General features: G+C 36.7%; 1 protein-coding gene across 3 annotated transcripts in view; it reads right to left on the reverse strand.

Annotated features, from left to right (window-relative positions):
* Nucleotides 1-14,756, reverse strand: part of SEMA3C (semaphorin 3C) — a 117,480-nt gene that overhangs the window by 25,585 nt on the left and 77,139 nt on the right. For all 3 annotated transcript variants that reach the window (XM_071552725.1, XM_071552724.1, XM_071552723.1), the window contains 6 exons: nt 13,966-14,085; nt 11,939-12,081; nt 10,046-10,160; nt 7,822-7,891; nt 4,973-5,117; nt 34-256 (listed from right to left, as the gene is read on the reverse strand). In XM_071552725.1, the coding sequence (XP_071408826.1) occupies nt 34-256; nt 4,973-5,117; nt 7,822-7,891; nt 10,046-10,160; nt 11,939-12,081; nt 13,966-14,085 (816 nt within the window). The remainder of the gene's footprint in view (nt 1-33; nt 257-4,972; nt 5,118-7,821; nt 7,892-10,045; nt 10,161-11,938; nt 12,082-13,965; nt 14,086-14,756) is intronic.

Raw genomic sequence — 14,756 nt, forward strand, 5'->3', positions numbered from 1 at the left:
GGAGGAAAACAAATTCTGCTAAGTTTGTCTGACCTGTTCCAAGAAACAAGACATGGTATCTTCCATCAGCAGCATTCACTCGATCCACAGCAATCTTTGTATACTTGTAGTCAGCTCCTATCCGAATGATTAATGGTCTCTTGTGTATTGGGTAAATGGGATTAAACATCAAAGGGTGGTTCCTAATGAAGGTCACAACATCGTCTGGAAACTCTTTGGTTGTCCGCATATTAGGTGTGAAGGCTCCTCCAGGACACTGTAAGAAACATGCACAGTAATGCTAAACAACACTAACCATCTTTCAGAGAGTTTTCATCTCCAAGCCATTTACAAATATTGATAAATAGTTGACAAAGGAAGTTCCTGAAAGAGCACTGGAGACTCTGACCAAAACTTACGTTCTAGTAATGGGAATGAACTGTTGAATAGCTACACTTTGAACTCCACCAATGCCCATAAAACAAACACAAATGTATTTCTGCACTTTCAGTACATGGCTTGATGACAATGCTTTTTACTTTTGAACATATTTCTACATACTTTATTCTTCCAAACTGCTTGTTGAGAAAAAAAATAAAAAATCAAGAGATTGGTATGGGAAGATATCTAACTTTTGTATCTGGTTTGCTACTGAATTAGTACAAAGGCAAAAGACAAAATCTAATACTTTAATTTGACAATGATGGAAGGGCCTGTGACACATCTTCATTTGAAAAAGCATAAATATGGAATAGTGAGGGAGTCCTGTAACAACTTATTTATATCTGAGAAGACATTCTATACTTTCCCCTCTGCCTGAAAAAAACTTGAGGTCCATGAATACTCTGGATACCTCTTTAAGTATAATGAAGAACCATTCAAATAATCTGCCCTGAGGCATTCTGGACCTCGCAAGAAAAATAAAAAAATATCTTGGAAAACTCAACTGTTTTCTGAGAGTGAACCCAAAAGAAGACTGGGAAGAAGTCAGAGCTATGTCACTAACTGGTACAATGTCCTTGATGTACCTATATTAATTTACATTAATTTTTTTCATCTGCCATTACCTCACTTCTTATTGCTGCCTCTGAGCTTTCATGTTCTCCCTTACCATATTTCTGAGCTGTGAACCTCTTCTCCAAGTATTGGAGCTATTCAGAAGTGTTTCAATGCAATACTTTTCCAATTGGAAAATGTTGATTTCTTTAATAAAAAGCACTTAATGGAAACTTGTTTTTTTTTTTTTAATGAGGGACACTCTTAGATCTAGGATGGAATTTCTGGTCAAAACCACAGACACAAAATGCTAGTAGCTTAGGGACAGATTTACCTTACCTGACTTATACTGCCTTAAAGTCAGGCATTTATTCTTAGGTTTCCTCTGTAGTCAGTAATTCAGACTAAATGCCCTGCTCTTAGATGGCTAAAATTACATAAAATGAATCATATTCTGAGAGACTTGGAAACTCTCTGGGGATATATGAAACATGTGTCCAACCTACCTGGTGAGATGAAATGTTGCAATTTGGGTCTTCAGCTCCCAGGGGATTCCTCTAACCACCAGGCAGAAGTGCCTGTTCTACCCTCACTGCTAAAAGCTGTTCCATATTATGCACCTAATAAACTATTCATCAGGCATACCAGAAAACGAGTAGAGAGGAGATTTCAGCCTAATCACAGGCTTCAGAATCATCTTCTGACTCAATTAGCATTTAATTATTTATACAAAGTAGAATAGTGCTGGTAGGAATTCTTTAAAAGAAATTGCTCTGGCATCAGGTACCTCCAGAAAGAAGAACCAGAACTCAGCTCAGATAGGGGTAATTTTTCTCATTGGAGATCCTTGAAAATTGATTTTTCAGGTCCCTTATTTATCCTAAGGGTTTTGTTTTGTCTTTCATTAGAACTGGTACTACATGCTAGCCCTCTAAGATTGCTCACAAAATTGAATTCTTATTAACTTGCTTACTCTACTCCTTCTCCTTCTGGCATATCCATCCACTGTCTTCCAGAAAATGTATGAAACTTTTTGTTAAGATTAGCAACAAATGCTGAAAAAAGAACTGTGTTCATCATTAGCAAGATTATTCTATTTGGTAGTGCTCTGCCAGACCCCAGTTCCTCTCAAGAGGGATTCTGTTTCACAAGCAGTTCAAATTAAACCTTCCTGTCTCACATAGCTCAGTTAAAAGACTCTCTGATACTTTCAATCCTTCCATTCTTGACTTGGAGATCATAAGACCTTTGTCTGTGACTTCCTTCAAAAATGTCTGTGTTATGGTTCACCCCAGTATGACCCTAACAACTTACATTATATCACTGTTCTGAGCAAAGCCTTCACAAACATCTTTAATCAATTAATTCTTTTGCTATCCCCTATATATACCAATGACAAACAAAAGATGTTACTGAAGAACCCTATAAGCTCTCCCTTTCCTGGAGGGATTGAATTTGTATCCCTCACACCTCATTCGAGACTTGGCTACACAGTCTTATGTTCCCAGTTGATCACCATGCAGTTAAGACTGCAGAGAAAAACAGAATTCTTTAATTTACAGCACATTCCCCCAACATGCTGTAGGTACAAAAACTATTATTGTAAACTCTGAAAAATGGAAACTATCCTCAAACATCCCTGAATTTAGTAGCAAGCTGCCAATTATGTATTTTTTTTTTCCATAAGTAAGTTCTGCTGCTGAAGGAACAAGAAACCATTGGTATTTAGTGAAGACCAGCCAAACACTGCAGAGCTGATTGTGGCCAAAAGAAAACGTATTGCTTTATTTAATCCTACTGAAGCTATACTGAAACCTTTCCACTGTTGATCCCTTGTACTGAGACTTGATGAACATTCATTTTGGTTCAGAGGTTTAGTATGAATATCTCTTTAGGCAACTGTAAAGTAGGATTTTCTATGTTATATAAAAAGGCATCCCTGTCTAGTATAGCATCTCAGAAGTTGCAAGAAAAGTATATTCCAGAGGACAAAGGATTATGTCCCATAGTCTGCTAATCAGTTAATTCTTTGAGCATTAAAAATCCCCATGTCCTGATTACTGCAGCGAAAAATAGAGTTTGTGGCATGCATTTAAAAGTGGAGCTTTTGGGCAGTGAAATAAAATCAAAGCCAAACAAATTCCAGCTTGTAAAATATGCATTTAATGTACGTGTTGTGGCTGAATTGTGAGGTAGCACAGAAAAGACTGTAATCAGAAAACCAGCAGTGATCATCTAAATGAATCTCTTTTGACTTTACTTTTTGTGTCAGCTATGATCTAAGGACTTATGTTCAGATTCACAGTTCATCAGCACAGCTGAAAACGTAGATAATTTCTGTCACCATGTTAAATCCAAATTTGATTTTCTTCCCCTTTCCATTGTGCTGCCCATCTGGAATACCTCATAAGCCTCCATGAGGTGAACCAAGAATAACATGGCAGTGGTAGAGGAAAAACATACAAATACAATACTCTGAAGCAGCAAGAAATCTTGAAATATGACCAATGACAAGAATATGAAGCTTCCTGTTTAAAGGGGTAATTTTTTTTTTTTTTTGGTAAAGCTAAAGTTTAAAGCCTCAGTGAACTCATGAGATTAGAGCTGCATAAATTAATTGCAAGGAAAGACTAATACTAGCATTAGACCTTAGTGGAATTTCAGGTATTGATTAGGTAATTCTAGAGATCTGGGAACATAAAGTCCTAACTCTTACAGCCAGTAATAACCACACTAAAATATCATGAAGAATTGTGTGAACAGTGAATGCTTTTCCATATATCTGAGCTATTCCATGTATGAGAGAGAAAAAGAATAAGATCTTGCAGCACAAAGACAAATCAGAATAAAACAGTGATACGGTTAGAGGTTCTTGCAAGGACTGGCAAAATTAAAATAAAATTTAATTTCCTGTAATAAATGGAAATGCAACAAAATTTTAATTTAAGAAAAATATAACTACATTTCTGAGAGACAATTTATGATTCTCTGCACACTTATTTCCTTTTGATACTTAGGAAGCTGTAAGACTTCACAGGAGTCCACACTGCCATACTTCATTTAGCAAACATGGGTTTATGGAAGATTCTAGAGAAAGTTAATACATTCTTCATTAAAACTGGAAATAATAAACATCATATTTCTGCTTAATCTTGATTAAGAATAGTGAAAATAAGTAAACAAATAAATAAAAAATTGCATTAACAGCAATTTTTATATGCCATAAACTTGAAACATAAGAAGAAAGAATAGTTTTGTTTAAAATGTTTCATGAGATATTTTTTCACTACTAGGAAACAGAGCTAGCTCTATTTGTGTACAGAATTTATTGGAAGATTATTACCACCCCTGACACAATGAAAGAAAGTCCTGAAAAACGTTCAAGGCACACAAAAAGCACTCTTAACAAGGAAGGCTACTGCGAACTGATTGGCAAGAAAACACTTATCTATTTCTAGGATCCCCTTCTAAGATTCAGTACCTGATAGGGCATTAGTACCTAGTCAAACGACAAGTTCCAGAAACCTTGCTCTCCTCTAAATCTCCTACTGCATCGCCTAAGCATCCAAGTAGAGCTGCAAAACTTTATAAAGCTATGGAAAATTCATACAGACTGAAGAGAGACTTACAGGCATTTGAGTTCAGACTGTAGAACACACTCACCATGCTGTCTTTGTATGCTTATTTATTTAGCTACACTTTGCTCAAATATACCCACAAAATGGAAATTCATATGCAAACAAGATGATTGTCACCTAATGAAATAATTCTTACCACCTTTTCAGCAGAAAGAGCGATTAACATTTTACCTGACTTTTAATTCTTTCTAGAAGATCTCCCAATACTATGCAATTTGTATGACAATTGAGAAGCAAATAAAATACTTCTGAACTGTCATAGTAACATACATTCCTTTCTCCTGGAATAAATAATATTTATTTATGTATTAAACAAAGACAAGCAATTGGCAAGCCTGCATAAACATCTTTGTACTTACAGTGCCAGGTCGTGGGTACGGAATTCTGCCCTGATATGGAATCAGCTGGTGGTTTGGGCCCTCCTTGTGTGCAAATGGCCCGTTGAACACAGTCTGGATGTCAGACAGATGATACACACACACGGCTGAGCCTTTAAATATGGAGCTGGAAGACAGAAGGGAAAAAGTTAGCATTGTGATCTACCAAGTTTTTATAGCTTTTCCATCTTTTTGCATGGTTCAATAATGAAAGATACCTCTCAAATAATATATTTTATACAATTTAATGCTTCCATAGCATGGATTTCATACATTTAAAATCATCTAATCTAGCTGCTTAAAGTGCACCACTGCTTCTTAAGACTTAGCACCTTTTTGAACAGTGAACTGAAAAAAGAGGGAGGAAGACATTACCCTGCTGGTGCTTCCCAATGCTCAACATAAAAGAAACTAAATATAGAAGAAATTTAACCTGGCTCCAGTAAAATCAATGGCAAAAATATTGCTGACTTCAGTGAGACAAGAGTTTTATAAACTTTGCACTGCCAAGCTCAGCACAGGTTTCCAGAACTCCCTACCAATGTATTAACCACAAGACCTCCATGAGCCTCCTAAAATACACGGCTAAAATATTAGCCAAAATACCCAGAGCAATTACAACTGGATGGATTATTACAATCAGTAGCCAGGTTTTCTAAGCAAAATGGGGACATGTTGTGGCTGTAAACAAATTACTCTTACACAGACTTCAAATCCATCCACAAAACTGGTCTTACAAAGACCCAAGCTTTATGCTTCCTGGGAAGAACCCAGGGAGTCCTCTAAGAAACAGACATGCTTTTGCCACTCCTCTGGGTTCAGCCTTGGGTTCAGTTAGCACAAGCCCTGAATGGTCTCCATCACCCCATGATGATGAAAGCCACGAGGGGAATAATTTCCAGACTGATGCTAAGGCTGACTACGGTGAATTGACTCAATTTTTTTTTCTCACTGAGTGCAAGGTTCCTGATATTTATTTTTAAAAAGTGGAAATTCCAGGCAGTCCGGAATCTGTCTGATGCTAACTGTAGGATGAAGATAATCCAAGTAACTATCTTTAACTGTAGAACAAAAAAACTGCCAGAAAAAAAAAACAACCAAAAACCCAGAAAACATTACACATAGCGTCTAAACAAGAAAAGGAAAATCCACATTGCCCTTGGTTATGTATGCATTAGTTGAAGAAACCTTTTAGATGGACTGTGGTATTTGTGGAAATTTTTTGAGAAATTTATTTAGCCTTTCCAGATATTTTATGTTAGATTTACAATATATTATGACACTAAAATAATTTGCTTCAACATTACTTATTTCCCTCTGTACGATTTTTAGACAAAAATACTACTAGTTATTATTTCCTGTGATGTTTTTATCTTGCTACTGTTATGAGTTGGAAGTCTGCAGAGGTGAAGATACAGGAACTGTTAAGAAGTAAAAATTCTTATGGTTGCTGTATTTAACTAGGTAATACATTCAATCTATAGTTGCACAAAAAGAAAGCAAGCATAGACCATGTGGTTCACAGGACCAGAAATGCATGTGTGTAACAACTTCAAGAGAGAGAGAAAATAGCTTGAGAGCCAGGAAAAAAAAATGTTTTCTCTTTGTTGTCACCTTATATGGTCCTGTGATTGAAATCTCATTTCCACTCCAGAAATACCAGGAGAATTGAGTAAAAGTGTTTCCAGTTCAGTCATGTTGCATCCATGACCTAATCATGTGTGGTTTTACTGCTAAACATAACCTCATAATTTTTCTCTTTTTGTGCAGTAGGAATCATAAATTGTAGACAAAACCAAATGTTTACTAGTTATGTGGTGTTTTTTTCCCCAATTAAATATAAAATCATATTTTCCTGTCTTATTTAAATATTTGAGAAAGTAGATCCCTGGATGCTCATGAAAAAAATCCCATTGGGAGAAAAAAAATTATGAAATTACTTTTTTAACTAGAAATTGACATTAAAGGAATTATCGGCAATATGTTACGCAATTTTCTAATTTGATCAAATAAATTAAATGAAAATTAAAAAAGCAGAAAACCTCTTTGAAGGTAAGACATAACAGCTAAATAATATAGGATAGCATATCAGAAATCAGTAAGCAGTAACTATTTCTGCTCTGTACTAACACTATGTCCTGAGGGCAAGACGGAATATGAAAAAGATGGAAGAAACTGTTGGCGCACCTGTTTTCAGCATAGTAAGCCATATCAAGTACTTTCACCACCCTTAGGAGATCACTAAATACCTTCTAAACTGAACAGTAAGTGAATACTGTGGACTGCTAATTGGGAGTTTAGGGCTACAAGGAGGTGATCAAATGCCATAGCTTGTCTTTTTGAAGCCAACTGAAGCTGATACAGATTGCCATCTGTGTGATCATCTTCCAACTGAGAGACTGGAAATGATTTGTATGAATTCATGTAAGAATTCTTGGTTTGATCCTTCAGGGTGCTGGATGTTCTTCAGGAGGTGTTAAGTGCTCTCAGATGCCACTAAAATTCACTGTGTTGAAGTCATTTAGCTTTCTGCTTCTGAACAGCAAGAAGCAGCACTCCACGGAAATGTTTTCCCAGTGCCAGCTGTCAGTATGTCAGGAAGCAGTTTGCTCCAAGAAGCATAGCTCTAACACAGATACCAACAGTAATGATACTGAGACTCTCATTCCTGCAAGCAAATGACAACTGCAGCAGACATACAAAATTGCACAGTACAGCCTGGTCCACAAAACATCAGTTTCAGTTTTCATATAGAAAACTGAGCAGTTCAGAAAGTTGTTGGGTTTGTTTGTTTGTTTGTTTGTTTGTTTTTTTCAAATCTCTCCATTTACCTTGATGTTGTAAAAATTCCATACACAAGAGTTGTTCTGGGGTTATCTGTCTCTAAAAGAAACACATCCTCTGAAAGATAGAAAACAAAAATGAGAAACGTTTTGAATGCTATTAAATCACTTTATTTCCCAGTTTAATTTATTACTTTATTCCTGCTAAAGTCAGTGGTAGTTTTGTTTCAGATTTGAACAGGAAAAAGCAGACTTACCATATCAACAGACCATATATGCATAAATCTAGTGTTTGAAGATTCAGAAACAGATTTGGAAATTAACTCCACACCATCTGGCCTTATAGAGATAGAAGGCAAAGATTTCCAGATATGTTCAGGACCTATGCCACACATTTCTCGCAGCTGGATCTTGTTTTAGCAGGTTGTTTAACAGTAGGTAAACATTAAAGTTGCAGTAGGATAAAGACAAAGAGTTCCCATAAATGGATGAAATCAAAACCAGGGAAATTAGGTGTTTTATCGTCCAGAACATACTTTAGTGCCCTCATGAGCTCATTTTCAACATTATATGAATGACACACAGCTTTGCAGTGAAGACATTGAGAGATGTAAACCTCCCAGCTCCTGTTGTGTCAGGATTTATTGACTGCACTGTGCAAAACTGTGCCTGCTCACTGAACTGGATTTATCCACTGTTACCTCTGATCTGTTGAGGGGTTTTTAACACTTCAGTGAAAACTACTTTAATTTCTGACAGTTTCTCCTTCCAAATGTTTTTAATACCTATAATCATGCTACCTCTGAAGCTTAATTTACAACACAAAAAAGACTGAACAGTTTGAGCTTTTTATCATAGGATATGTTCTTTAGCCTTCCATAAATTTATAAGGCTCCTTCATTTAAGCCTCTGAATTTTTAAAATATTCTTGTCAATATGTCAAAAGCAAAAACCTTCACCATGCAGAACTGGAAGTGCTATACTATCCTGCATTATACATGAACACAGGAGCAATGTGTTTGCTTTCTCCCATTTTTCTGAATTTCCAGCTGTGATTGTATTCTTCCTCTTTGCTAGGAAATTGTACTGGGAGCCCATGCTGAGAACATTGTATGCTATTCATTGTGTTCCTACATTTTGTCATACAAAAAACCTAAAAGCAGTTATCCTACTGCTTTGTGAAGAGGAAGGGGTTGTTAAATCAGAGTTCTAAAAGATAAGTTGCTGTGGCAGTGCTGAGGCACTGTGAACTTCAGAAGATCAGTCCTCCAAACATCTTGCAATTCTGATAGAAAGTTCGGATCTGTTCCTAAGCCCAGGTTCTACTGAAACCTTGAACCAGAGTAAGTACATCAAAGAGCTGTAAATACGTAAACTCAAAAAAGCTCCAAACCCAATTTGTCACGATGAGAATCAAGAAATAACAACCAAGGAAAGAGTGAGAGGATACAAAGCAGAGAAGATAAGAACAAGATGCAGATCCAGTAAAGGGCCCATTAGTCACTTACACTATCTAAATTTCTATTAATACACATAACAAATCTTCCAATACCTCAATTTAGAACTATGATTCTGCACACTTTAGTTGTGGACAATACAGAGTTTGAAACCTTCTGATAATGTTGTTTGGCACTTAGGTATCAAGATAGGCATCGATTAATTCCTTAATGAAAGGAACCCTCTTATGACTGCTGTACAGATTATGAACTGAATAATTACAGTGTTTAACATGCTGAAATGAAAATCTATGTGACTGAATGATTCCCAAGAAATTATATGTTTTCACAGTATTATTACTGGTGCCAGTAACAGGATTTATTAGTACTATCTTGGATTATCAAATTGAGGACTCTACACTGTGACCAAAAAAGTAGAAAGTCTGTATTGTGGAAAAACTGTGTGCTACACAGTGGTATAAAAAAATTTTCAAAGAGATGTTAAAAACCCTCTATTGTAATACTAACTAGTAGCAAAATAGTAACAGCTTCACTTAGATGTTCCCTTCCAAATACTAATTTTTTGCATATATCCTTGCTTTACAAAGTCAACGTTAATTACTTTTATTTCAAAGGTAATGATAATTACCCAGAGAGAGTTATGAATAATTTTTTCATTTCCTGTCATAAAACTGCAAGGGGAATTTTGTCATGGATTTCTAGAGCCAAGATTTCACTGCCAACAACTTGACTAGGAAACTGTATGAACATCAATAATTAAATATGCACAGGGTGTAACATTTAGATAAAACTTTAAAGGGTCTTTTTTGTGATACCTAATTCATCAAAGTATGTTTCTGTTCCATCTTCATCCATTACTGAACACACAAGTCTTGCTTTCAAGAAAGTTGTCCACTTGTTCACAAGACTGCGCTGACCACCTGTGTCATTCTAGAAAGGAAAAATAGATTAAATAGATAAAAACCAACCCCCCCTATCGAAACACTCCATATGAATAAAAACAATAACTGGTTTTCTGAGCAGACTTTCTCTGCTGGGCTAGAAGGCTTGGAGGATCGAGCAGTAGATTTAGTGCATCAGCAGTTTGTGTTTCTGTCTCATAGTTCTACAGAGCGATGTTTCTTCAAGTCTTGACAGCAGCACAGCTGCACCGTACCTGGTAAGCTGTGCTGGCATATGAGGTGGATGCTGTAAACTAAATTCAGAAATGACTGCTGGTGTGGGTCAAGCTAGCTTTGCATGGTTGCAAGTCCCGCTAGCCAGGTCCAGAGCTGGCTTGGCCACAGCTCTCTCAAGGAGCTTTCCACTTCTCTCTGGTGTAAGATGGAAACTGGAACTGCCAAACCAGATGATGCAGCACTGAGGTGATAGATCCTGCCTCATCTTGCTGGTGAATGCCTCAGGTAGGAGGGTTATTCTAAACTATATAGCATGATGTCACCCAAGAAAAGGGAAAAATGAAAGGTAGAAGCTACTGACATGTGATTTTGATAAAGTGCTGGGCATGTTTCATTGATGCTCCTAAAACTTGTAATCCAACTTTTTGGGTGACTTATAAGGAGTCTTTTTGGGGATTCTTTTTTGGCACCATTTTACTAATTGGCTGGTCTCAAAGGTGTTGCTGTATGAATATGATGGTATACAATTACACAAATATGACTGGCTCAGATTTATCTTCATTGGCTTTGGGGTTCTGCCACTGACTTCAGTGTAAGTCTGAACAGGCTGAGGCCTTTCAAAAGTCATCTGGGCTTCATTATAACAATAAAAAGCGAATACAGCTGTAATTGTGTAAAATGTCTTCTTGCAAAATACCCAAAAAGGCCTTTAGGCACCTCAAAAAAATAGTGAGAACTGATATAAAAGAGATCACATGCCTCATCCTATTGCCAGAGAAGGAGTTTAACATAATCCCAAACAAATACTCGCACCCAGGCACAAAAACATCACAAAGCATCAAATTCTAAAGAAGACCTAAATTAAACACTAACAAGTATCTTTCTGAACCTTTCCAGAAAAATGAATGAAAAGGTTATCAATAATCATGCATTTATAATTTTTCTCACACTAAAAAGTATCCATTTCACCGGTGATATTAATAGATGCTTCAATTAGTTTTCATCTACAGTTGATTACAGACAAGAAAAACAAAACAATGAAGAGTGCTGTGAAAATAAATTGATTTTTTTCCCAGGAATAGCCATTATCCTCAATTTAATTTTCCTGTGGACATTTTTAAAGTTAGGCTCACACACACATCAATGCAAGAACTAAGAAAGAACAGATATTGTAAAAATGAAAACAGATTTGAAAGTTAAATCAAGCCATTTAAAAGGTTGATATTTCCCATGTGCTTCAAAGATTGTGTGTGTGTGTGTGTGTGTGTGTGTGTGTATGAAAGACTTCACTGTCTTTTAGTTCAGTTTTCCTAAGAAAATAATGTACTCTATTTGTGCCAAGGACAGCAGGTTTGAAAATTCAACACTGGTAACTATTCTGATTCAGTCAGAGAAACAGAGGAATTCCTGAATCTCTAAATTCCCATATCCTTGCAGGTATAGCCTGATATACATGGCATGTTCAGACCTTAGCTGTGAGTTCAGTAACAGCTCTTCTTAATTATGAATGTGGATGCAGAAACAAAAAATCTGTTTTGAGCATAAATCAAAGGCTTATCCCAACAACTTGGCAAACAAAAAAGTTCTTACTGGGCATATTCTTGCAATCATTGAATGAATTTGCTTTGTGCTGCCGCTGTTGTCTGTGAGTCTCTCTTTGAAGAAGAAGTAGATTTTGGCATCATTGGGGTCAGTGCCATCTGGGATAACATGAGCATCCACAAAAATAGGCTCTGAAATGAAAAAGTTTACCAAAAAGATGAAACCAAAAGATGTATGAAAATAAGCAATTAATGATTTGACAGTTGACTGCTTCAAGAAAGATCTGTATAATGCATAGAGAGGTACAGCTGTGTGAGGCTAAGCTATATGCTCCAGCCTCATGTCTGTATATACCAAATAGGAGCAGGTAAATGGCTGCTTGATCACAGCCATATGTTTTTGCATCCTTGCGTTTTGTTCCACAGCAGATTTTTGAAGGAGCAATCCAGAAGAAGAAGTATTAGGTTACTCAAAGCAGTATTAGGAGACTCAAAGACTTGAAGGAAGGAAGAGGGGAAAATCAATGTGTTATCAGAGGCACCTAAGGAATGTCTCATTAAGACAAAATATAAGCTGGAACAGCTTAGTGAAACAACAAATATGATTCATGATCAAGAGGAAAACAATTCACGGAACGCAGAAAAGGAAAGCAGGGTACACAAATTCTTGAGCAGCATTTGAGTTCATATCAGAGGCTGTTAAACATAACCAAATGTACCTCCAAAACACTGCAAAGGAGCACTATTGGTAAAGTAAAATAATTTATAATTGTAACAGCAAGCATATAATGGACAGTGGAGGAGTCCTTAGAAGACCTTCTTTGCCTGAAGGAAGAAGTGGACCCTCTCCCTGCATAAAGGCTTTGTCTTTTGAATGATCATGCAAGATCGCTTGTTCGGTTGAAATGTAGAACAAATTTTGAAAAAAAAATCAAAGCAAAGGTTGACTTTTTGACAAAAAACTCACTTTAGATTGCAACATTTTTCCAGTCACATAAACCTATTCACAATTAATATAACAAGTGCCATGACTGGCTCTAAAAGAACATGGAAATAAGTTGTACTTTCAAGTACCTGTTCCAAAGCATAGGTAACAGGTGGCTTTTCTAGAAATTAGGCCTTTTTAATTGTTCTTTTACTCTAATCCACTTTAGGATGCATATGTCAAGTTGTGCAGATAAGTGTAAGAATGTATAACAAACAGAAAAAAATTTAGCAGAGTTTCCCTTTCATAGTGAACTGAATTTATTCTGATTGCAATCCTATGATTTCACTGCAGTCACAGCAACACAGGAATAGCGAGTCCCTAAAAAATGTCAAGAGAAAACCACAGTAACTTTACTTCAACATACCTGGAGACTTTCTAAAATTATATCTACTATGTTAGTTGCTCTATAACCTTTGACATCTACCTCTGCTCAGACGGCTGAGCACCACTTCAATTCAAAATGGTTTAACTGGAGAGAGTCTTCTTACCAGGAAAGACAGGGGGAATTTTCACAGTGAATGTCAGCGAAGCAAAGAATTAAGTGCTTCCATTTAGAAATGAGTTTTCCAACTGTGTTTAGATAACCAATTCCTCACCACTGAAATAAGTGGTAATAATCCTCACTGACTTCTCTAGAAAGAGACTCTCTGTACACATTTTGAATGCAAGTGGTGGTGTGTCTTCTGCACAGAGATGGATCACCTGAATGAACTGAAGCTGGTAGCTTAGAATCAAACAATCTAATTAAGGCAATATCTGATGCATTAGAAGTGAAGGCACTTTCCTGCAATTCCGACTGTCTGACCACTTGCCGTTCGCAAGGTTTTCATTTACTTTCCCTTGAACACCCCTCAGGTGGGGTGGCTTAAGAGGTTGGTTCATGCAGTGAAGCCTTTACATCTGTGCACTGTCTACAGTATCTATTTACATACAGTTCTTCAGGGTTAACTTTCTTCTACATTTCTTCAGAGTTAACTTCATAAATTAAATTCAGAGACAGGCTCTTTAAAAGATAAGGTCTTTAATTTAAGCGAAGCAGAATCTCTCTGATGCCCATTAAAAGCTCTAGTAAAACAAAGGTATCTCACCACTCAGCCACTTGGAGTTGTGCTGGTCAGTTCGCACTGCATTCCTCCTGGTCAGACTGCGAAAAATGGCTGCATCCGTCCCCATGAAATCAATATACATTCCTGAAAAAAGCTCTTCGTCTGAAAAGAATCGAAATGGAGGGGAAAAACCCAATGCAATGTTACACCTTTCGGGAAATCCAAAAGTGTATTTTAAGTTCATCAGCTCTTCATTGACACAGTAGTCTATACAGATAAATAGTGGGTCATGGGAATGGGGTTTCCTCTGATTTACAGAGACACAGTCTAGAACGCATGAGAATCATCACATTTTTCTCAAAGAGTTTAGTGAAATGCATCATTAAATGCCACAGCAGAGCTGCATACACACTGAAGCTTTCCATAGGAAGTTTAGTTCTCAACTTCCACTGCTAAAGATCACTGGAAAATCAGGCTAGTGTTATCAAAAAGTATCACATTCAATTTTTTAAAGTATTTACTTCAAATAACTTTTTTTGCTGTGGAAGTAGACAAAGTGACTGTGGAAGTAGACAAAGTGGGTTGAATTTATTGCTGTCGCAAACTGGCACAACATCTATTGTAGTCAGTGGATCAGTGCCAATTTTTACCAGCAGTAATGTCACGGCTGCCCCAGGCAGCATCAAGCTGACTTCAGCATTGCAAAGGCCAGAAAACCACATTATTGAACTTAACTCAGAGTAATATGGAGCAACAATTACCCCCTTTTATGTACTTGATTCTAAGTATAGGGTCATTATGCTTGAACAGAATTAGACATGCAACTTCTACAT

The sequence above is a fragment of the Pithys albifrons genome, chromosome 3, assembly GCF_047495875.1.
Source record: "Pithys albifrons albifrons isolate INPA30051 chromosome 3, PitAlb_v1, whole genome shotgun sequence".
NCBI classification, from domain to species: domain Eukaryota; kingdom Metazoa; phylum Chordata; class Aves; order Passeriformes; family Thamnophilidae; genus Pithys; species Pithys albifrons.